The sequence below is a fragment of the Ictalurus furcatus genome, chromosome 9 (assembly GCF_023375685.1).
Source record: "Ictalurus furcatus strain D&B chromosome 9, Billie_1.0, whole genome shotgun sequence".
In the NCBI taxonomy this organism is placed as follows: Eukaryota; Metazoa; Chordata; class Actinopteri; order Siluriformes; family Ictaluridae; genus Ictalurus; species Ictalurus furcatus.
This window is the reverse complement of record NC_071263.1, coordinates 4,502,120-4,527,500: the sequence shown is the minus strand read 5'-3', so window position 1 is coordinate 4,527,500 and position 25,381 is coordinate 4,502,120. Positions and strand designations below refer to the sequence as shown.

At 44.1% G+C, this 25,381-nt stretch overlaps 3 protein-coding genes across 6 annotated transcripts in view; 2 read left to right on the top strand and 1 right to left on the bottom strand.

The window, feature by feature from the left end:
• The window catches only part of ndnfl (neuron-derived neurotrophic factor, like), a 13,375-nt gene extending 2,569 nt beyond the window's left edge, over nucleotides 1-10,806 (top strand). The window contains exons 2-4 of one of the 2 annotated variants that reach the window (XM_053633767.1): nucleotides 4,666-4,842; nucleotides 7,319-7,443; nucleotides 8,576-10,806. In XM_053633767.1, coding sequence (XP_053489742.1) covers nucleotides 4,688-4,842; nucleotides 7,319-7,443; nucleotides 8,576-10,233 — 1,938 coding nt within the window. In that variant the 5' untranslated portion in view covers nucleotides 4,666-4,687 and the 3' untranslated portion in view covers nucleotides 10,234-10,806. Of the gene's footprint in view, nucleotides 1-4,644; nucleotides 4,843-7,318; nucleotides 7,444-8,575 lie in introns of those variants that run through there. The other variant, XM_053633768.1, reaches the window with a different exon arrangement.
• Nucleotides 10,807-11,209: 403 nt separating this feature from the next.
• fam149b1 (family with sequence similarity 149 member B1) lies at nucleotides 11,210-24,943 on the bottom strand. 3 transcript variants are annotated; one of them, XM_053633517.1, is made up of 16 exons: nucleotides 24,129-24,943; nucleotides 23,190-23,300; nucleotides 22,929-23,046; nucleotides 22,613-22,743; nucleotides 21,913-22,020; nucleotides 20,270-20,419; nucleotides 19,785-19,885; nucleotides 17,539-17,678; nucleotides 16,493-16,555; nucleotides 13,534-13,652; nucleotides 13,255-13,440; nucleotides 12,924-13,047; nucleotides 12,704-12,802; nucleotides 12,391-12,472; nucleotides 12,114-12,251; nucleotides 11,210-12,012 (listed from the first exon to the last, which is right to left on the bottom strand). In XM_053633517.1, exons 1-16 carry the CDS (start codon nucleotides 24,173-24,175, stop codon nucleotides 11,936-11,938), a joined length of 1,794 nt encoding a protein of 597 aa, XP_053489492.1. In that variant the 5' UTR covers nucleotides 24,176-24,943; the 3' UTR covers nucleotides 11,210-11,935. The 3 variants fall into 3 exon arrangements, with proteins under 3 accessions (XP_053489492.1, XP_053489490.1, XP_053489491.1); XM_053633515.1 differs by having other exon boundaries at nucleotides 11,212-12,012; nucleotides 19,785-19,954; nucleotides 24,129-24,934; XM_053633516.1 differs by lacking the exon at nucleotides 16,493-16,555 and having other exon boundaries at nucleotides 11,212-12,012; nucleotides 19,785-19,954; nucleotides 24,129-24,934.
• Nucleotides 18,342-19,791, top strand: LOC128613001 (histidine-rich glycoprotein-like). Its single transcript, XM_053633518.1, has 2 exons — nucleotides 18,342-18,763; nucleotides 18,808-19,791. Exon 2 carries the CDS (start codon nucleotides 19,121-19,123, stop codon nucleotides 19,652-19,654), a length of 534 nt encoding a protein of 177 aa, XP_053489493.1. The 5' UTR covers nucleotides 18,342-18,763; nucleotides 18,808-19,120; the 3' UTR covers nucleotides 19,655-19,791.
• Nucleotides 24,944-25,381: the final 438 nt, after the last annotated feature.

The window sequence follows — 25,381 nt, the reverse complement described above, 5'->3', positions numbered from 1 at the left end:
GATAGGCTAAGAGACAAATAAGATGGAGTTAAACCACAAATAGACTTATAGATAAAACAGTACCAGTTAAAACTTCTCCGCATATACAGAGATGGTAACTCAGCCTTATCATATAACATGCAATGATGTGTTTAATAGCTACAACCAGTAATAAAACATAAAGCACTGTGACAAACAATGTCAAGTTTTTTTTAGATAGTGTACCGGAACATTCATATAAAGCAGATCTCCATAATCCAATAGCGGTGATAAAGATTGCAGACACCAAATGTTTCCTTGCACTGAAAGAAAATAAAGGTCTGTTTCTGAAATAAAATGCCAATTTAAGCTTCAACTTAGAAATTAATTTATCAATATGAAGTTTAAAAGATAACAAGATATCAAATAAAATACCCAAATACTTATAACTAGCAACCCATTCAATTTTTGTTCCCTGGAAGGATGTAAAATCAGAAAGATTCGTAAGTAGAGCTTTGGAGTTTGAAAATATCATTAATTTAGTTTTGTCTGTATTTAAAACCAACTTAAGTTGATATAAACAAGACTGTACAGTATTAAAAGATGATTGCAAGTATTGAAGAGCTAGTGAAGCTGATGGAGCACAGCAATAAATAGCGATATCATCTGCATAAAAATTAAACCTAGCGTTAGGAATGTTATCAAAGATGTTGTTTATATACAAGGAAAATAAATAGAACTGACCCCTGAGGGACTCCAATTTGAACCAATAGGAACTTCCTTGTCCTGTCCATAGCCTTCAACATCCTATGAGAGTGTGTGCTGAAGAGAAGAGCCTTCCCCCTTTCCTTCATGAAAATGAATAGGTAAAAGACCAATCACATCCTCATAATCCACCGACTAATGAATGGATAAACTTTCTAAATGAGACGTGAACAAAGGTCATGATTCAGTCTATGGCAGTGATCAACACTGAATCGTTCACCTTCATGACTCATTCAAAAAAGGCTCATTTATGAACCAGACACATATGTTAGGGAAGTTATTTAGGGTTTGGGGGATTAAATCATGTCCTGGTTCCCTTCCTTCTTTTTTCTCAAACTATTCTAATTTCCACTTTCCACACCATCACTTCTGCCGTCTTTCTCTCTCCCCTTCTGTCCTTCTACACAATTAAATGTCTCTCTGTCAGTGGTTGTAACTGGAGCAGCTCTGTCTCTATCTGGGTGTGTGTGTGTGTGTGTGTGTGTTCTCTGTAAGTCAAACACACAGCGTCCGTCATCTGATCCCTGGCGTTTCTGTGGTGATGGCTCAGTGTGTCGTTACGGGACTTTTTGAAGTTTCATCTTCGTCTCTTGGGAAGAAAAACTTGACAAAGCAACACCTGAATAAAGTCTTAGAGTTCTTCTTCACAACAAACCTCTGTTCTCTGAGCTGTGGGATCAAAATCAAACCTCCTCGGATTAGGAGTTCTATTTTTATTTCATTGTGATTTGCATTCCAGGCACTGAGAGCTGCAGACGTAGAAATTAATCTATAAAAAAAATAGAAAACAGAGAAAATAGAGAGAAATGGGATAAGGAGGAATAAGTGGATTGATACATGATAGAGAGAGAGACAGGTGGGCTGTGACGTGCGTTTATCTCTTTATTACATAGACATCTGTACTTGAGTATATAAAACAGAAAAATTAGCCTTAAAAAATTAGGTTTAAAGCTAGGGCTTAAGGCTTAGGGTTTATATCTAGGGCTTAGGGGTTAGGGTTGATGGAGTTGTGTGTGGAGTGTAAATTAAATTAGATAAGAGACACTTCAGCTTTAATGCTGAGAGCTGAAAGTTGGAAAAGATAAAACAGAAATATTTTATCCTCAAATGAATAATTCTCTCTGAATTAAAACAAATGTTTTTCACATCCTTTAATCATCAGCTGGGAAATGTCTCACCTCCAGTCTCACTCTCTCCCTGTCTCTCTCTCTCTGACTCTCTCTGTCGTTCAGAGGTGTAGCTAGGGAAAGAATTTCAGGTTTGAAAGCACCTGAAATATTTTATAATGGTTCCAAATGCTTATTGGCTGTTTAACATGACACACACACACAGTGCAGATGATTATTTAAGAACACATTTTGCTCAGTATTTCATGAACATCAGTAATGAACAAGTTCTTTAGTTTGTTTAATCACATATTATTGGCTACCAGCTGCTTTGCTGTCAGAGAAGATGCAGGCAACAACAAACATGGATAATTCATATTCAATAAATGAGAGAATAAAGGAGATAGGAAATCAGGGCGTTATTCCATGAGCTAACTTGATAAGCCAGGTTTATTTCAAGCCCAGCTGTCAATTTCAGTTCCAGAAACAAAGTGAATCATAAGCCCCGCTGATTTTCTATGACAACATGTGCTTTTGGACAAACCTGCTCCATGTTAGGTTAGTTGTGAAGCTTAGTTTAGTCTGATGAATTCTATTGGCCAAGCCTTGTCCTTTTGTAGTCCCGTCGGGTGGAAATAATACTCAGGAACAATTATTCTGCCACAGTGCATACTGAAAAATGAGATTTAAGAGAAACTATTATGTATAGTTTACATGAAAATATTTAGTTACTCATCAAAACATGATTTTATTGCTCATAGTATTTTATTTAAACAAAAAATCTCATCTATAATACAGTTATGACTAATATTAAATAACGTGACACAATTATGTGTGGGCCAGTAGTGTATGAGTAGCATGATCACCTCAAGCCCCAGGGTCCTGGGTTCTTGTGTGGTGTTTGGTTTGATCTGATCATGTTTGCTGCAGCTCAATTCAGTCATGTGGAACCAATGTGCATACTTGAATCAACTACAGTATAAAATCTGGCTGTATTTTCTGACATGCTGCTTCACAAGCTTTGTTAATTGCCAAGGTGTTGCATTTATTTGCAGTAATGTTTTTACACACATTGAATTTAATTATAAGTTTCTGTTCAGCTGGAGTGAATAAAATGTCTCTCATTTGCTGCCATATCTCTATATCTTCACTCCACTGATAGGGCTAATTATATATCATGTGCACATGCATAAGCCTCGGTTGGCCAATTCAGGCTTGAATTAGCAGAAGTAAGTTACTCCTGAACTTCGTTGATGGAACTCACTGAGCATGGATTGACCTGTTATACTAAATCGAGAATATTTCAAACAAGCCCTGCTTTTACTAGCTCGCTTTGTGTAAAACCTGCCAGGAATTTAAAAAAATAATAATAATAAATCACATTAAATTGTTTTCAGCATGACTTTCATACTTAGAATAATGAGGTCTGTGTTACATATTAAACTTGAATCAAATTGTTTATTGAAAATTGATTTCACCATTAAAGCACATTGACAAACCTGAAGTGACATGACTCATGTTTTTGTATTGTATTGATCTGTTATGATTGCAAGGCAAAATGCACCATAAAGACGAATTAATGCACAATATTCCTGTTTTTGAAACTTCTCAAATGTTCAGAATTACACACAGGATTCTGTAACGCTATGACAGTATTGGTTGAGGATATATCGGGTCATAAATTCTGAATAACAACATAATTTCTGCTATAGCCTGCACACAAGACACAAGCACAGCACATCTAACCAATATAACCTCTGTCCCTGAAATTAATTCCTGACTACGCCACTGCTGTTTATTTGTATCTCTCTGTTTTTTTCTCTTTCTCGCTCTCTCTCTCAATCTCTTTCTTTCTCTCTCTGTCTCTCTCTCAGAGCAGATGGGGTGTTAAATTGCTCTGTTTGATATCATAGACACAGTCTTAGTGTTGCAGGTTTAAAAAATTCTCCACAGAGAGAGAGAGAGAGCATGAGAGAGAGAGAGAGAGAGAGAGAGAGATGGAGAAAGAGTGAGAGACAGAGAGAGTGAAAGAGAGACTTTTAAGATGCCTTTGTTGCATCAGTTTAACATATGCAGATGTTTAAAAACAAAACCCTCTCAGACCCCCACCAAAACCCTCCCAAACCACCCCTAAGCCCAACACGATTTAATATATACATTAACTAATTGGCCTCCATTTTAGATCGCTCAGCAACACCCGGTCTCTCTCTACACGACTCAGAGGTCAAATTCCTGCTGTATGCAGATGACCTGGTCCTGCTCTCCCCACTGGGTCCTGTAGACCCAATGTTCAGGGTCCACAGCAGAACCTGGATCTGCTGCAACAGTACTGTCAGACCAGGGCCCTGACACTCAACCTCAACAAGACCAAAACTATTCTTTTTCAAAAAAAGATCCAGATGTCAAGGAAACACATCACACTTCACTTTAGGGACACACAAAATAGAAAATAGTAAAGAATACCGTTACTTAGGACTGAAAATTTGTTCCACTGGAAATTTCAATCCTGCAGTGAATGAGCTGACAGAGAAAGCACGCAGGGCGTTCTACACAATTACAAAACAAATCCATATCCAAATTCCAATTCGAATCTGGATCAAATTATATGAATCAGCAATTAAACCAATTCTGCTGTACAGTAGATGAGCAGAATTATCACTTCTATAACCATAATGCAGACAGACAGGTTAGAGTTAAAACCAAAACACACACACACACACCATCCTAAGAGCATGTAGAATACAAAATCAAACATATTTATACACTGATTAATAATGCAACTCTCTCTCTCTCTCTCTCTCTCAAATACCCCCACCCCCATTTGCCTGTCCCTCAGGTGACTGTCTGATGTAATAATAATGAGTGTGTTGTGGAGTGTGTATCTGGCTGTGACGCTCGTCTCACACACACTCTGCACTCTCTCACCTGAAAACGAGGTACCACTGCACACAACAATCTGGCTGAGTGATGGCAAGATCACACCTGTCCACCTGAGTAAAGGACAAACACACAGGTAACACAACAACAACGACAACAACACACACTCACACACACACAGGCAAAGCGCAAAGCACACACATATACACACAGTACAAGGGTAAAGATTAGTAACAGTGAGTAGAGTTAGTGTTAGTAAGAGTTGGAGTAACTAACAGGTTATGAAGGCTCAGTGGAGTCTTGCTGTGTGGATTATATTTGTATAAAAACAGCACGATCTGTATGTTATTCCTTATTTAGCAGAGCAGTGCAGTAGTTCTGATGGTTCTGCTGCTCTTGTGTCAGGAGATTTACTTGAAGTTTAACAGAGAGATAACTCTCTCGACACTGATGTTTAATGAGCAGCTCGTGCCTTCACTTCTGCACAGAGTGGTCTGGAAATCAACTTCTGTAGAATTACTGATCCGTACATCAATCTGGCGGGATTTTAGTGTGGGCTGATCCGCCGCTCGGCTTCCATCTGCCATCTAACTGCACTAAAGACCTGCTGCTGAGCTGCACAAGTCCCCGAGATCATATAAGAATATAAAGTCACTGAGGACGACATTACTGAAGTCCAGCAATCTCTTTATTTACACTCTTCTCTTTATTCCACTCTTCTCTTTATTCCACTCTCTTTAATCCACTCTTCCCTTTATTCCAGTCTTCCCTTTATTCCACTCTTCTCTTTATTCCACTCTTCTCTTTATTCCACTCTTCCCTTTATTCCACTCTTCTCTTTATTCCACTCTTCCCTTTATTTCCACTTTTCTCTTTATTCCACTCTTCCCTTTATTCCACTCTTCTCTTTATTCCACTCTTCCCTTTATTTCCACTTTTCTCTTTATTCCACTCTTCTCTTTATTCCACTCTTCCCTTTATTCCACTCTTCCCTTTATTCCACTCTTCTCTTCATGTCACTCTACTTGGCTTTATGTATTATTTGTTATAGAGAATTCAATGAGCTCATACTGACAGATTTCTCTTTCTCTCTCTCTTTCTCTCTCTCTCCCTCCCTCTCTCTCTTTAATGTGTTAATGTGCTGATGCGTGTGTTAACATGTTAAGTTTTGATGAAGGCGCAATGCTTCCTGAAAGTTAGTATATTTCACTGCATGAGGGAGATGAGATTTTTGTGATTATTTGACCCACAACATAATTTCTGTGCTACTAGCAGCACTGTGAATCTCTGCAGCGTTTATCTTTAACACACTGCCGTGTATCTGATCAGTAACGCTCCTTATCTGTGAACATGCAGGCTGTTTCCTCTGACCTTCATTAACACTCTTATCTCTGCATACACACACACACACACACACATACACACACACACACAATAGAGCTGAACAATGAGACTGCATTAGTGGATAATTATTTTCACACTTAAACACACAGAATCTTAATTTGATTGTTCATTTGATTTCATTATTATTTACTTTTGTCCGATTTCCCCGTTCTTCTTCTTCAATCACACACAAGGCTGCTCTTCTGTTTCTCTGCTTCTCTTACTGTTATTCTTTCCCGCATTTCTATTACATCAGACTCCTGAGGAATTAAGACCAACACAGTGAATATACCTGAGGATTGTTTACACAGAATAAGAAACTCAAACACAGTGGAATTTGTACATATTCTCATTCCTGCTCAATTAATCTGTTAGATGGAAGTATATTTTTGTTTGCATAAAATGTTAGATGGTTTTGAAGATTATACATCCATTCAAACAAGACAGAAGTCAAAGGACAGAATCACAAACCTCTCTTGCCCAGGTGTTTTATTTCTGCTGTGGTTAAATATTTTATTTTTATGTCTGATGATGTGATGAACTGATTTCACTCTCCACCTAAATATGCTGTAGGTCTCATCACTCCCACACACTCTCAACAAACAAGCAATCAAAACCATTAAACTCTTTCATCTTCACATTCCTTGAAGAACATTGTGACCTGGCCTTGTAAAAGGACTTTACTTATCAATTATGACTGCTAAAGACAACGATCGATGGCTAAACTGGCCGAGCTCAACAGAAAACAATATTTGTGTAATGTCTAGCCAGCATCGCGTGTTTGAATGTGTGTGTGAATGAGCCGTTACTATAGAAACGATAACATATTGGAACGAGAGCATTAATATAAACCTGCACTACTGTCAGAGCTGCTGTTATAGAAAACTAATCAAGACCTTCTGACCAATCACAATCCAGAACTCGGCAGTGCTGTCTTGTAAATATCTATAATAAAGTATGTTGTTTTCTCCGTGTTATTTAAGTCTCTTACAAACATAGCAATTTTATTTATTTATTTATTTATGTTTTCAGCTTAGGCAGCAACTTTCTGACACACAGTGCTGATTTACAAAGAACATAACAGCAATTTACCTAAAACATGACACTACACTGAGTTTCATCCTTCATTATTAATAACCAGTTCATTCAGAGCGAAAGTGTGAATCTGATTGAATCTGATAAATATAAATATAAATATAAACACACTTTTATTCATGGTCTTATTTCAGGCTCCATTTTACACTGAGCAAGAGGACGACAGATCTGATGCTCACAGTTTCTCCCTGTTCAGGAAGTGTAGAGTGGAGTCTGACGGCACACACACTGAAGGACAAACCAGCCAAGGATCATTACTGTAAGTGTGTGTGTGTGTGTGTGAGAGAGAGAGAGAGAGAGAGAGAGAGAGAGAGGGAGAGAGAGAGAGAGAGAGTGACTTAGAGATATTGGGAAAACAGTGCATCATGCAGGACTTCCAGCTCCTCACCAAGCTGTGGTAAGGCTTCCATTAAAGTCACGTCCTGTAATGGAGGAAGGCGCCACCAGCCTGAGAAAGAAAGTTGAAATCAGACACAATAAACAGACTGTACTTTTGCTAATTATCTCATAATGTTCTAAAAAAAATCTTCACTGGCATGTTTTTTTCTCCAGCAGATTCTGCTTACAGGCTGCTGCTGTTTGGTCTTTTATCGTCTTGGCACTTTAGCACTTTAAATCCTGCATCAGGAAAGTTTCATGAGAAGCAGGATTATGAAGTCATGAAGTGATGCATTAAACATTTTATCTGCTTTATCTGCATCTGCTGCTTTAAATTATTCACTTTGATTATGAAACGTTTGCTCTCAGAGTACATTTGCAAAAGATAAAAACAGCATTGTGTCTAAAATGTGAGACTTGCTCATTTATTTACTGCACGTTGATGTTTAAAGAAGGAAAGTGTGTATCAGCAAGTTAACCCCCTAACCCTTAGCTCATTACCAAACTCTACGACTGTGCATGGAATGTGCGAATCTGTAAATTATTATTAATATTTTTAACATTGTGAATAGGTGTGAAATAGTTCTCCCACTAAATTATTCTTGCTGCTCAGGTTGAGTGTGTTCCTAACCCTGACCTATACATTCATCCTTTGAGTTGCAAATGTCCACACATGTAACTACCATGCTAACTAGCTAGCATGCTAATTAGCTGCCATACTAACTAGCAGTCAGAATAAAGTATTTATGATATATTTCATCTTAGATGATGGTCATTATATATTATATTATCTATTATTATTTACAGAACACCTACAATCATTATCATCCTCTTCATCATCATCTCCTTTGTGTGCTGCTTTCTTTTATGAATGAGGATGTGTTAAAAGCGGAACACAGAGCAGATTAGCTTTAGTGCCTGTAAATGTTCTTCACTTTGGTTTCAATGATATGTGTGAGATTAGATTTGTCTGATTAGTTTTATCTTATTTTAAGGGACTGTGTGATTTTCAGGGAGTTTTAAGAAGAGCGAGCCCGAAGTGTGGTGGAGAAAAACAGCAAGTGAGAAGACACTTCATACTTACTCAGGCAGTGCTGTGGACACTTACGAGGGTCCAGCGCTTCACCCAGTCTCCGTCTACACACTGCGGATTAAAGCAAAACAGGAAGACACACATGCACATGTTTATCTCCATGAAGGACCCACACCATGGGGAGTGTTTCCAGAGTTGCCCTTTGACCCCAGAGTGCACGTGCTCGGGGTCGGAATGAGCAGTGTGACACTGACCTGGAGCCCAAGTCCATCTGTCACCAAAGCACTACACACACACATACATGCACGGCCGTATGAGTACTGCGTTACTGTAAACCGCAAACACAACTACAGGAGCCTGTGTGCCGCACAAGAGGAGAAAGGGGGGATAAAAGACGAGGGGAAGAAAAAAGTTGTGGTCAAACTGGACAGATTCAACGAGTGTGTGTGTGTTTGTGAAGTGGTGGAAAGTGTGTGTACTGTCTCAGAGCTCCTCCCAAACACACTCTATTACTTCGATGTATTTGTGATTGACAGAATGAATGGCACCAGCGCAGCATACACGGGAATGGTTGCACACACACATGCAGAATCACACACACATGCAGACCCACACCCATTCACAGACCCACACACACTCACAGACCTACACCCACACAGCGTGACCCCACTGAGAGAGGGGCAGGTGCAGTTGGTCACACTGAAATCTGGGGCCGATGAGAGGCGGAGTTTCCGTTTTCGGCCTCGTGGTGGGCAGAAGAATGGCCTGCTCACACTGCAGAGCTGCAACAACACACACACACTCACACACACACTCTCTGTTTCAGTCATGGCCCGAGGAAATGTGCTGACATCACAGGAAGTGGGAGATCAGCTGGTCCAGATGTGGCTGCAGGGGTTCTCATCCTACCTGATCCAGCTCCGACTCTCTGCTCGAAACACACAAGCAGCAGAGAGAAAGACTTTGTGTCTGAAAATGCAGGCGTCGTCTGCATTCCACCGCCGGGGGGCGCCGGCGTTGCCAAACACACTCCACATCAAGAGCTTTAACACACTGCGCACCTGCAGCTCCGTTACACTCGCATGGATGGGAACCGAGGAACGAGGACTGTACTGCCTCTACAGACGCAGAGTGGACGGGCAGAGTGAGACAGGTGGAGAGAGGCGTGAGACAGGTCAAAACAAAGAGATACGGGGTACACAGAGAAGTGAGACAGGTGGAGATGGAGTGATACGGGGTAGACAGAAGTGTGAGACAGGACGAGACAGACTGGTACAGGGTAGACAGACAAGTGAGACAGGTGGAAACGGAGTGATATGGGGTAGAACAAGGAGTGAGACAGGTCAAGACATAGTTATATGTAGTGAACAGAAGCGTGAGACCGGTCGAAATCGAGTGATACCTCGTGAACATAGGAGTGATACGGACCGTTGTTTAGCACCAGAGTCTCGCCCTCCTGATCAGCGCGTGCTCTGTAAATACTTCCAGGAACTTGATGCACGCCGTGCTGTTACTACGGCAACAGTAGGTGGGCTGGAGGCGGAGACACTGTATACGTTTGATATTTATTTGATGAGACGATGGGCACTTCCTGTTAAATACCGCAGCAAGACAGTGCGTACCAGGAGAGACTGCTGAGAACCACACACACACACACAACTGCAAAAGCCCACTGGCCATTGTTGCTGTTATAATGATGATGTGTTCACACAGGACTGTAGCAAACACACTGCAATATCACACCTGTCCATTGCTGCCGAGAGCGAGAGAGAGAGAGGGAAGACTCAGAGTGAGACAAAATCATAAAGAGAGACACAGGCAGACGGGAAATGGAAATAAAAATGAGGGACAAAGAGACAGAAAGAGAAAAAAACAGGTACAGAGACAAATGTGTGCTGCATGATGAAATAATTCGTCTTCACTGTGTTTGTGTTTGTTGTGCTTCACTTTTATGCACCAATAAAAACAGAGATACAGATCCTCACGGCTCAGCTCATTTCCTGTACATCACAGCTGAGGATCATTCTGCTTTTTCTTAATTCTCTAATTCATTTGCTTCTGTTCACTCACTCCCACTCATTCACTTGTATGACAGGTGCTACACACAATCTAAAGCTAATAATACATTGATTAAAAATGTGTTTTGATTTGACAAAAAAAAAACATAAGTAATTGTTAATATGGTGAAATTGTCTGTAAGTCTCCAGTGTCAGCTTTATGAATTTTGATCTTGTATTTATTGTAATAAACATGCTGTAATTCAGTTTTGGCTTCCATTTTTTTAAAAAAAAAAAAGAAGTTTGATTAATAACAGTAAAGACTGTATGAACGCAGAAAGATTTTTGTTAGTGCTTGAATTTTTGGGCATTTGATGCTCTGAGGAAATGGATATAGAAGTATAGAAGCTTGTGTGTGTGTGTGTGTGTGTGTGTGTGTGTGTGTGTGTGTGTGTGTGTGTGTGTGTGTGTGTGTGTGTGTGTGTGTGTGCGCGCGCGTGCTGCCCCCTGTCTGTAGCACTGTGTAATACAACAACCACGGAACGAGGGACTATTTCAGAACGCATCAATACTCAGATAAACACACACACACACACACACACACACACACACACACAATCTGGGTGAAGTTAATAAAATACACTGGACGAGGAAAAAAGGACAAGGAAAATTAACGAGAAGTGAATGATCTAGCCGAAACGAAGTTCTGAAAAATTTTTTATTTCATCATTAAAGTGTAAGGTTATTAATTTCCCCATTTAAACATTGAAGAGTGAGTGAGTGAGTGAGTGAGTGAGTGAGTGAGTGTGTGTGTGTGTGTGTGTGTGTGTGTGTGTGTGTGTGTGTGTGTGTGTGTGTGTGTGTGTGTGTGTGTGTGTGTGTGTGTGTGTGTGTGTGTTCGTGTGTGTGTGTGTGGGGTATGGCTTACAGCGCTAAGGCTTTAATAATCACAAAGGTTTTTGTCCTGACAACAACCAATAAAAAAAGTATAATAAAAAAATCCCCCAGCCTGCTCATAAGTCATGTGACCCCTGTCATGTCACCTGTAGTGTTTGTCATAGTATCATTTATATCACACAGGAACCAAAAAGGTCTACAGTAACAACATGGCACTGTGTGTGTGTGTGTGTGGCTTATTGTCTTTGGCAGTTGTACAAAAATAGGACTCTAAAAAAAATCAGACAACTACAATAATAATATTAATCATCAGAACAATAATAACAATATTCATAAATGTGGTAGAAAAGGTCTGCTGAGAACTGCTGAGAACTGCTGTGTGTGTGGTGTGCGTGTGTGTGTGTGTGTGTGTATGTGGTGTGTGTGTGTGCACATGTGTGTGTTTGTTAAGGTCCTGGTCTGTTGCTGCGAGTCATCAGGCCTCCTCTACTATGTGACTGGAGAGACACGGGAACCAGCAGAGCTGGAGAGAGAGAGAGAGAGAGACAGACAGATATTGATTAAAAAGTCAATAAAGCGATGAATGGTGGTGATGAATTGAGAGGTGAAACAAGTGTCACTGACCTGGGGGCGGGGCTCTACCTTCTGGTTCCTCCCCATCTTCAATGGGGGAGTGGTCAAGAGTATGAGTGGCAAATGAGTCCAAGAAGGAAGAGCTGCTAATACCCAAGCTAATCCCTGTTACACCAATACCCAAAGAATCTACACACACACACCACACGAAGGGAGCAGAATACCATGTTATAGGTAGATTGCAAGATTGTTAATCTCATGTGTGTGTGTGTGTGTGTGTGTGTGTGTGTGTGTGTGTGTGTGTGTGTGTGCGCGCGTGTGCATATACCTGTGCCCATGGAGGCTCTGCCTGGTCTTGCCGGCCTGCTGCTGTCCAGAACAGTGAAAGAGCGGCGATGAGGTGTATCCGACTGAAACGCGCACACAAACAAAAACACACGCACACGCGCACACACACACACACACACACACACACACACACACACACACACACACACACTCTGTTTAAGTTTTTTCTTGACCTGATTAACAGATCAGCAAAGAGATGAAACACACCTCTGGTCTAAAGACTGGAATTTACACACCTGGAACTAGAACGTCTGTGTGTGTGTGTGTGTGTGTGTGTGTGTGTTTTTGTTTACCCTGAAGGTGTGTGTGGTGTTGGGTCTGGAGAAGGCCAGCAGGCTGCCAGCTTCATCTGCTACAGCACTATGAGCACGACTGGAAGGAGCTCTGTGACGCTACACACACACACACACACACACACACACACACACACACACACACACACATGCATATATATGTGAAAGCAGTGAAAATATTCAGTGACGTGCATGTACCACATCTGTGTGTGTGTGTTACCTGAGAGAGGTGTGTGTGATGTCCAGAGTGTGTGTGTTCTTTGTCTGCAGTGCCAATGGGGGGGAGGAGTGTGTTCCTGCTGAGAGTCATCACAGAAGAGGAGAGGCGTTCACCAGCCGGGGCTCTGAGATGCACGTGCACACACACACATACACACACGCACACACACACACACAGTGTACTGAGAAAAGAGGTTTAAAAAACAGACAGAGAGACAGAGTGACAGAGAGACAGACAGAGTGAAAGAGAGACAGACAGAGTGAAAGAGAGACAGACAGAGTGAAAGAGAGACAGGCAGATAAACACGTCGACAGACAGACATGTGTCTCACAGTCGTGTCCCTCTGATAATGTCCTCCATGTTTCCAGATGTGCTGGATTGGGTCAGTGGGAGGAGCGTGCGAGGAGGGAGGGGTCGTCTCCGTGATGATGGAGGAGGGCGAGGTAAAGGGGATGGGCTTTGTTCCAGAGAGCAGCGAGGGCGGGGCTTAGAGAGGCTCATCCTCTCCTCGGAGTCACTACAGAGATAGAGAGAGATGGCATTCAGAATCTGTGTGTGTGTGTGTGTGTGTGTTTGTGTGTGTGTGTGTGTGTGTATTACTGTGCATTACTGTGCAGTGTGCTCCGGTGCAGTTGTGTGTCGTTGCTGCAGAGGAAGACTGTGAACCACAATCAGCTCATTCAGAGTGTGATGCTGCAATGCTGCTGATCCTGAACACACCCGACTGGGCTGGGAGGGGAAGAGAGAGAGACAGAGAGAGACAGAGAGAGAGAGAGAGAGAGAGAGACAGAGAGACAGATAGAGACATATAGACAGAGAGAGAGACAGACAGAGAGAGAGAGACAGACACATAGAGAAAGACAGACAGAAAGAGAGAAAGAGAGAAAGACAGAGAGAGACAGAGAGACAGACAGACAGAGACAGAGAGAGAGAGAAAGACAAAGACATTGTCTATAAATGCAGTAAGAAAGCAGGAGGTTAGTCATAAGCACACACACACATGTGCTGATGTCATAATTCACAATGTTATCATTATATAATGTTTACTCCCACATGCCTGCACACCTACACGCCTGAATACCTACGCTTTTGCACACCTACACGCCGGCATTCCCGCACACCTACACGCCCGCATTCCCGCACACCTACAGGCCTGAATACCTATGCTCCCACACACCTACACGCCCGCATTCCCGCACACCTACATGCCTGCACACCTACGCTCCCTCACACCAATAAGCCCACATTCCTGCACACCTACACGCCCGCACACCTACACACCTATGCTCCCTCATCCCTACACGCCCGCATTCCCACACACCTACACGACCGCATTCCCGCACACCTACACGCCCGCATTCCCACACACCTACACGCCCGCATTCCCACACGCCTACACACCTACATACCCGCACACCTACACGCCCGCATTCCTGCACACCTACACGCCTGCACACCTACACACCCTCATTCCTCCACACCTACACGCCGCATTCCCACATGCCCGCACACCTACACGCCCGCATTCTTGCACATCTACACGCCCGCATTCCCGCACACCTACACGCCCGCATTCCCAAACACCTACACGCCCGCATTCCCGCACACCTACACGCCCGCATTCCCGCACACCTACACGCCCGCATTCCCGCACACCTACACACCCACATTCCTGCACACCTACACACCCGCATTCCTGCACACCTACACACCCGCACTCCCACACACCTACACGCCTGCATTCCTGCACACCTATGCTCCCTCACACCTACACGCCGCAGCACACCTACATGCCTGCACACCTACGCTCCCTCACACCTATACGCCCGCATTCCTGCACACCTACACGCCGCATTCCCGCACACCTACATGCCCGCATTCCCACACAGCTACACGCCCGCACACCTACACACCCACATTCCTGCACACCTACACACCCGCACACCTACACGCCCGCCCACCCGCATGCCTGCACACCTACACGCCCGCCCACCTACACGCCCGCATTCCCGCACACCTACACGCCCGCATTCCCGCACACCTACACGCCCGCACTCCCACATTCCTGCACACCTACACACCCGCACACCTACACGCCCGCACACCCACACGCCCGCACACCCACACGCCCGCATTCCCGCACACCTACACGCCCGCACTCCCACATTCCTGCACACCTACACACCCACATTCCTGCACACCTACACACCCACACACCTACACGCCCGCACACCCACATGCCTGCACACCTACACGCCCGCATTCCCGCACACCTACACGCCCTCATTCCCACACGCCTGCACACCTACATGCCCGCACATCTACACGCCCGCATTCCTGCACACCTACACACCCGCACTCCCACACACCTACACGCCTGCATTCCTGCACACCTATGCTCCCTCACACCTACACGCCGCAGCACACCTACATGCCTGCACACCTACGCTCCCTCACACCTATACGCCCGCATTCCTGCACACCTACACGCCGCATTCCCGCACACCTACATGCCTGCATTCCCACACAGCTACACGCCCGCACACCTACACACCCACATTCCTGCACACCTACACACCCGCACACCTACACGCCCGCCCACCCGCATGCCTGCACACCTACACGCCCGCCCACCTACACGCCCGCATTCCCGCACACCTACACGCCCGCATTCCCGCACACCTACACGCCCGCATTCCCGCACACCTACACGCCCACATTCCCGCACACCTACACGCCCGCACTCCCACATTCCTGCACACCTACACGCCCGCACACCTACACGCCCGCACACCCACACGCCCGCACACCCACACGCCCGCACACCTACACGCCCGCATTCCCGCACACCTACACGCCCGCACTCCCACATTCCTGCACACCTACACACCCACATTCCTGCACACCTACACACCCACACACCTACACGCCCGCACACCCACATGCCTGCACACCTACACGCCCGCATTCCCGCACACCTACACGCCCGCATTCCCACACGCCTGCACACCTACACACCTACATGCCCGCACATCTACACGCCCGCATTCCTGCACACCTACACACCCTCATTCCTCCACACCTACATGCCCGCATTCCCGCACACCTACACGCCCGCATCCCCACATGCCCGCACACCTATACGCTCGCATTCTTGCACACCTACACGCCGGCATTCTTGCACACCGACACGCCAGCATTTCGGCACACCTACACGCCGGCATTCCGGCACACCTACACGCCGGCATTCCGGCACGCCTACGATCCCACACCGTTACGCTGCCTGCACAGTTACGCTCCCGCATTCCCACACACCTACGCTCCCACATTCCTGCACACCTACACTCCCGCATACCTACACGCCCGCACACTCTCGCACCCCTACACTCCCGTACAGGTACACTCTCACACAACTAAGATCACACAGGCATTGTCAAAAGGAACATGAACCAGATACTTATAAGTCGAAGGGTGCTCTCTGTTTGTGTGTGTGTGTGTGTGTGTGTGTGTGTGTGTGTGTGTGTGTGTGTGTGTGTGTTAGAGCTGTCTGTCTCAGTGCAGTTACATACAGTAGATGGTTTTCTCTGCTTTTTGGATTTCCATCTCGACTTTGAGCCCCTCGACTTTGTGCTCTTCAGGAATAAAACATGGAGGAAGATGGAGAGATAGAGAGAAAGGTACAGTCAGGAGAAGGAGAGAAAGAGAGAGACAGAGAGGGAGAGAGAAAGAGACAGAGACAGAGAGAGGGAGAGAGACAGAGACAGAGGGAGAGAGGAAGAGACAGAGAGAGGGAGAGAGACAGAGACAGAGGGAGAGAGGAAGAGACAGATAGATAGATAGAGAGATAGATAGATAGAGAGATAGATAGAGAGCAAGAGAGAGAGAATGAGAAGAAACAAAGAAAAGAAAAACAGCAAAAAGTTAATGAAGAGACTAATATTGGAAGCAGTGTGTGCACGTGTATAAAAGTGTGTGTGTGAGTGTGTGTGTGTGTGTGCACTACCAACACCTGTACTTGTTCCATCAGCTCTCACACAGTAACACAACCTGTCTGTCTCACACAGTAACACAACCTGTCTCTCTCTCTGCATTAATGTGAACACTACACAACACAACAACACTGTGTAACATAACACAACGATCTGGCCGGATGTGTGACGTATTCAGAGCTCACACACCCTGCAGCAAGGGTTTGAGACGAAGTGTGATATTGAGGAGCTCACACATACTCACACAAAACACAACACAAAACGCTCTCCACGCACAGTCTGGTTATCTGTCTGTCTCTCTACAGACCTGTCTATCTGCTTTGTTCTCTATTTAATAAACTGTTGTGATGCTGTAGATTTCATTCAGGCAGAAACACACAGCGTTTAACTGCTAATTCTGAGTCAAGCATGTGTGTGTGTGTGTGTGTGTGTTGTAGTTCTGGTGTGTGTTAGTGCAGACTGATGGAGTGTGTTAGAGTGTAATTACAGTGGATTACTAGTACAAGGTGGGCACTGACAGGGTGTGCACACACACGCACATGCGCGCGCACACTCTGCAGTTGAATGTGGGCTGTGTGTATCAGACGTGAGGAGGTGTTTCACTAACAGTGCTGTAGTGCACTAACCGGAGTGTGCAAGGCGTTAGGAGTGTGCTGCGGCTGGGGGCCGAGGCGTGGCAGAGTACCGGAAGTGCTGGACTTCATCCCTGAGGGATTATGGGATTGATGATGTGCTGGACTGAGAGATACCGAACTCTTCTCCTCATCTGGAGGAAAAACACATGACAAAATGATTTATCGTCAGTACAGAGTTTTGATTTCCGAGAAATAATTCAAAAGTAACATGGAAAAAGAAGAAAAATAAAGAAGACAGGACATCTCACTAGTGTTTTTACGATTAGTCACGGTGTATGATCAGATGCTTATCTCACTGTTCACCTTTTCCAACATGATTATAGATTACAATCACAATGTAATAAATAACGAAAAAAACAAAAATTCAGACTTTTTGTTTGCTTTTTTGCTTTACATACAAGGTCATGCAAAGACACTTTTGTATGTGACACACATACAAATAGTGTATCACCGCACTATCACCACACTATTACTACACTATAACCACACTATACTATCATCACACTATCACCACACTATTACTACACTATCACCACACTATTACTACACTATCACCACACTATCACCACACTACACTATCACCACACTATACTATCACCACACTACACTATCACCACTCTATACTATCACCACTCTATACTATCACCACATTATTACTACACTATCACCACACTATACTATCACCACACTATTACTACACTATTACTACACTATCACCACACTATACTATCACCACACTACACTGTCACCACATTATTACTACACTATCACCACACTATACTATCACCACATGATTACTACACTATCACCACACTATACTATCACCACACTATCACCACACTATACTATCACCACATGATTACTACACTATCACCACACTATACTATCACCACACTATTACTACACTATCACCACACTACACTATCACCACACTATACTATCACCACACTATACTATCACCACATTATTACTACACTATCACCACACTACACTATCACCACACTACACTATCACCACACTATACTATCACCACACTATACTATCACCACACTATACTATCACCACACTATACTATCACCACTCTATACTATCACCACATTATTACTACACTATCACCACACTACACTATCACCACACTATACTATCACCACACTACATTATCACCACACTATTACTACACTATCACCACACTATTACTACACTATCACCACACTATTACTACACTATCACCACACTATTACTACACTATCACCACACTATACTATCACCACATTATTACTACACTATCACCACATTATTACTACACTATCACCACACTACACTATCACCACACTATTACTATACTATCACCACACTATTACTACACTATCACCACACTATTACTACACTATCACCACACTATTACTACACTATCACCACACTATACTATCACCACACTACACTATCACCACACTATTACTACACTATCACCACACTATACTATCATCACACTACACTATCAGGGCACTACACTATCACCACACCATCACCAAACCATCATCACACCATCACCACACCATCACCACACTACATTATGACCACACTATCACCATACTATCACCATCACTACACTATCACTACACTATCACTACACTATCACCACACAATCACCACACAATCACCACACCATCACCACACCATCACCACACCATCACCACACCATCACCACACCATCACCACACCATCACGACACTACACTATCACCACAACACTACACTATCACCACACAATCACCACACCATCACAACACTACACTATCACCACACTATCACCACACAACACTACACTATCACCACACAATCACCACACCATCACGACACTACACTATCACTACACTATCACCACACAATCACCACACAACACCACACTATCACCACACCATCACGACACTACACTATCACCTTCACCACACTATCACCTTCACCACACTATCACCATCACCACACTATCACTACACCATCACGACACTATCAGCACACTATCACTACACTATCACTACACTATGACCACCATCACACTATCACTACAACACTCTTATAAACCAATCAGAGGCAGGAAACACAAGTAGTAAAGAATCCCCTAAGGTTATCCCTGACACTGTAGTGTGTGTGTGTGTATGTGTGTGCACGTATGTGTGCATGTGTGTGTGCATATGTGTGTGTGCATATGTGTGTGTGCATATGTGTGTGTGCATCTACCTGAGCTACAGCCTTCCCACAGTCTCATCAGAAGTTCCTCCATGCAGCCAATCAGCTCCTGCCACACGTCATCAAACAGGAAGTCAAGCACAGCCTCCCTCCTGCAGCGATATGGAGACACAGGGGGCACCAAGTGTGTTCTCCTGTTCACACACACACACTCCTCATCACTGCACACACACACACACACATCCACACACAAAATTACTAAGTGTGTCCTCCTGTTCTCTCTCTCTCTCTCTCTCTCTCTCTCACACACACACACACACACACACACACACACACACACACACACACACACATTACTGTGTCCTCCTGTTCACACACACACTCATCATCACTGGACACACACAAACACACATCATCATTGCACACAGACACACACAACTAAGTGTGTCCTCCTGTTCTCTCTCTCTCTCTCACACACACACATTACTGTGTCCTCCTGTTCACACACACACACACACACACACACACACACTCACATGTCTCTCCAGTCGAAGACCAGGTATTCCTCCATCAGTCCTTCTTCTTCTTCTATTCCTCTATTTAACTCATCTTCATGAGAATCACAGGAGTCAGGTTTGTGTGTCACCTCCATACAGAGTGCAGCCCTGTGTCCCTGAACACACAGTCTGGTGTACACACACACACACACACACACACACACACACACACACACACACACACACACACACACAGGGATAAGGCTGATTTATACTTGCTGTTAATTACGTGTATAAGTTGGCAGCTGTGTGCATCAAGGCAAGTTTTAAAAGGTGTTCTTTAGTAAACATTTGAAGAAGCTCCCCAGATCAAAATCTTCGATGGTTGCCATTCCTTGACTCTTATTATATAATACTGTATTAGGCAAAACACCACCAAAGGACAAACATTACAGTCATCAAGTATCTAAAAACAATCCAATCAGTGCACAAAGCAGCCAAACTGCTCTCGAGCAAATGACTAACAAAATCTTAAACACCACACTAGAGCTAGACGCTACCCCTCAAACAGTACAGCCAGCGATCTATAGTGCTTACATACTGGGGACAAGTTCTGCAATCATTAAAAGAAGTTCAGAAAACTCAGGGTACACTGCTCCAAACAACTTCACATGAACTGCTATCACACTAGTCAGGATCATGGACCCATTACCGGAATGGCTAATAAATAGCACACTAACTCACTGAATGTATTTAACACTTACCCCATCACACTCCATTACACCTACAGCCAGTGACAAACAACTGCACTCGCCTGCAAAAATTCTATCAAAATGGAGGACTGACCCACCAACAACAAACAGCAAGCCACCAAATAAACCCGAATTAGGGATAAATATCCCCCAACATGTTACAACTCCGGGTCAGGGGAGGCAACATAAAAGCATCAAGACACCAATTTATAATGAGCAATTGTTTATTTACAGTAGTTAACCCAGGGAATCAAACCAATGAACACAACTCTGCTGGCTGCAGAGAGAGAGGGGGGGGCAGAGAGAGAGACAGAGAGAGAGACAGACAGAGGACAGAGAGAGAGAGAGAGAGAAAGAGAGGGAGACAGACAGAGAGAGGGAGAGACAGAGAGAGAGAGCGAGACAGAGAGAGAGAGAGAGGGAGAGACAGAGAGAGGGAGAGACAGAGACAGAGAGAGAGACAGAGAGAGAGAGAGAGAGAGAGAGAGAGAGAGAGAGAGAGAGAGACAGACAGAGAGAGAGAGAGAGAGAGAGAGAGAGAGAGAGAGACAGAGAGAGAGGGGTGCCCAAGCAACTGCCAGATCCAGGAAGTGGAAGGAGCCTCACCTGTGGTTACCAAGTCAACTTAAAAGTAAGAAATTAGGAAACACACAGAAAGAGAAAGAGCAGGTATAACAGATGGGAACAATAATGGTTCTCTCAGTTAGTGTTCAAATTTAAACCTATGGAAAGTTATTTTGAGCACTTAGTCTTCAGGATATTCCAGTAAATAATTTTAAATATACAGTGAGGACTCATTATCATCAACAACCACCACTCTAGTGCAGAAAGTTTTAAAGAGAAACACAGCTCATCAGTCTCTGTATGAAGTGACTGTGTGTGTGACACACACATACTCGCACACAAACACTCACTCGCACACACACTCACTCGTTGCCTGTGCTCTGTATGTGAGTCCCCGAGCTGCTGTTGTGAGATGACACGGAGAACCACTGGAACCCTTCATCTGTGGTACACACCAACTGCTTTCCAAGAATCCTAACACACACACACACACACAGTTAGTGGTGTTCCCTTACACAAACTACTGAACAGCATGTGCTTATTTTGTGTGTGCTTGTCTACATTCGAATATGTGGAGAATAGTGATGTCACACACTGTTCATATTGCACAGTGAACACACAACATGCAGACACCATTAACTTAAGGAGACTTTGATTAGTGTGTGTGTGTAGTGATGGATGAGTGTGTGTAGTGATGAGTGCGTGTGTAATGAGGGATATGTGTGTGTTTGTGTAGTGAGGGATATGTGTCTGTATGTAGTGATGACTGTGTGTGTGTGTGCGCGTGTGTAGTGATTGTGTGTGCATATGTAGTGATGTGTATGTAGTGATGAGTGTGTGTGTGTAGTGATGTGTGTAGTGATGAGTGTGTGTGTGTGTGTGTGTGTGTGTATGTGTGTGTAGTGATGTGTGTGTGTGTGTGTGTGTGTAGTGATTGTGTGTGTGTGTGTATGTGTGTGTAGTGATGTGTGTGTGTGTAGAGTGATGAGTGTGTGTGTGTATGTGTGTAGTGATGTTTGTAGTGATGTGTGTGTGAAGTGATGTGTGTGTGTAGTGGTGTGTGTACCGTAGATGAGGGAATCGTGATGTCCACAGTTTACACTCGTCCTGCTGCACTCCTCCTCTCCCCTCATACAGCTCCTCATCAATCTCCTCAAACAGCAGCTGGACCTGACGAGACGCTGCTTTATCAAACTCCTACACACACACACACACACACACACATATATAACACAAACAAATACATTAATCATCAGCAGTACTTCTGTTCATCCATCTGTATATAAAGTGTGTGTGCATTTATGTATGTATTTTTGTGTGTGTGTGTATGCGTGTGTATGTTTGTGTGTGTGTGTGTGTGTGTGTGTGTGTGTGTGTCTCACATCATAAGCCCAGGAGAAGACAGAGCTGCGTTCAGTGCTCACTCCTGTTCCTGTGTAACTGTCAATCCGAGACCAAGCCCTGCTCGTCTCCACGGCAACCGCTGACGGACACACCGACCTCACGGAGACAGAGACAGAATGAGCAGAATGAGCCAGAGACACCGACACAGGGAAGAGAGAGGAAGAGAGAGAGAGAGAGAGAGACAGAAAAAAAGTGGCAAAGAGCAGACAGACAGTTCCGTCAGACAGCTGAGTGTTTACCTGTTACAGGCGGATGCATCTTGCTGTAGTGCCTTTGACTGGGGTGTGCAATCTGTCTCTGCCTCCTCAGGTGGGGGATGTTGATGGAGGGCAATGTGTGAAACCCCACTACTAAAATACACACACACACACACAGCTGTCTTTGTAACAGTGTGAAACTCCCTAATTCTCTGCAAGAGTTGCCTTCAAATTAAAGACACAAAAACATCAGTGGGTTTAAGTTTATAACACTGAACTACTAGTCCTGATAATAAACACACTGAGCTACTAGTCCTGATAATAAACACACTGAGATGTTAGTGTTGATAATGAACACACTGAGATGTTAGTGTTGATAATAAACACACTGAGATGTTAGTGTTTATAATAAACACACTGAGATGTTAGTGTTTATAATAAACACACTGAGATGTTAGTCCTGATAATAAACACACTGAGATGTTAGTCCTGATAATAAACACACTGAGATGTTAGTGTTGATAATAAACACACTGAGATGTGAGATGTTAGTCCTGATAATAAACACACTGAGATGTGAGATGTTAGTCCTGATAATAAACACACTGAGATGTTAGTGTTGATAATAAACACACTGAAATGTGAGCTGTTAGTCCTGATAATAAACACACTGAGATGTTAGTGTTGATAATAAACACACTGAGATGTGAGATGTTAGTCCTGATAATAAACACACTGAGATGTGAGCTGTTAGTATTGATAATAAACACACTGAGATGTTAGTGTTGATAATAAACACAGTGAGATGTGAGATGTTAGTCCTGATAATAAACACACTGAGATGTTAGTGTTGATAATAAACACACTGAGATGTGAGCTGTTAGTCCTGATAATAAACACACTGAGATGTTAGTGTTAATAATAAACACACTGAGATGTGAGATGTTAGTCCTGATAATAAACACACTATGTTCTCCTCACATGTGCAGGTTCTGCTTCACGGCTCTGCGGCTGTATCTGGAGATCATCCTCTCCTCCTCCTCCTGCTCCCGGTGTGTATCAGCTCTGCCCGCGGCCGCTTCTCCTCCTCCGGCCGCCGCTCCTGCATCCTCTCCGGCTTCACATCACTGAGAACTGAATAATAAACTATGATATCGCGATATTCCGATAATCAGAGCCGTGTCCCGATCAGCAGCTATCGCGCTCCCTGTACTAGCTAACCTCCCTTAGCCTGCAGTGTTAGCCTGATAGATGGCTCGTCGGCTAGTCAGCTAACCTGTCGCTAGCTCTGCTGCAGTATCTTTCGCTTCATTTTGCCTTCAGGAAATAAAAACTATTTTATTCAATTTTGTTTAGTAGTCTCGAGGAAGTTACTGGAAGAAAATGAATCACTAAATGCTAGCTACGTTTACATAACACTGAGTAGATTCGCTTAACAACAACAACACTGTCATGGATACAGGGCACTTCCGGCGCAGAGGATAATGGGACATGTAGTATGTGCGCGCGTTAGCGGGAAGGGGGGTTGTTCTCGCAATAGGGTTCTCGCGTGCTTGCTTACTGCCCCCTAGTGCGCAGGCGCGGTGAGACATTTCTCTCAGTGGTTTTCAGTTTTATCCATGGACACAGCACCGGTGTGAGGCTTCATTCCTGCAGCTTCACCTGGTCCTCCACCACTCAGCTTCAACTGATTCTCCACTCAGCTTCACCTGATTCTCCACTCAGCTTCAACTGATTCTCTACTCAGCTTCACCTGATTCTCCACTCAGCTTCACCTGATCCTCCACCACTCAGCTTCACCTGATTCTCCACTCAGCTTCACGTGATTCTCCACTCAGCTTCACCTGGTCTTCCCCCACTCCGCTTCACCTGATCCTCCACTCAGCTTCACCTGATCCTCCACTCAGCTTCATCTGATTATCCACTCAGTTCACCTGATCTTCCACTCAGTTCACCTGATCCTCCACCACTCAGCTTCAACTGATTCTCCACCACTCAGCTTCACCTGATTCTCCACTCAGCTTCACCTGATCCTCCACCACTCAGCTTCACCTGATTCTCCACTCAGCTTCATCTGATCCTCCACTCAGCTTCACCTGGTCTTCCCCCACTCAGCTTCACCTGATCCTCCACTCAGCTTCACCTGATCCTCCACTCAGCTTCATCTGATTATCCACTCAGTTCACCTGATCTTCCACTCAGTTCACCTGATCCTCCACTCAGCTTCAACTAAT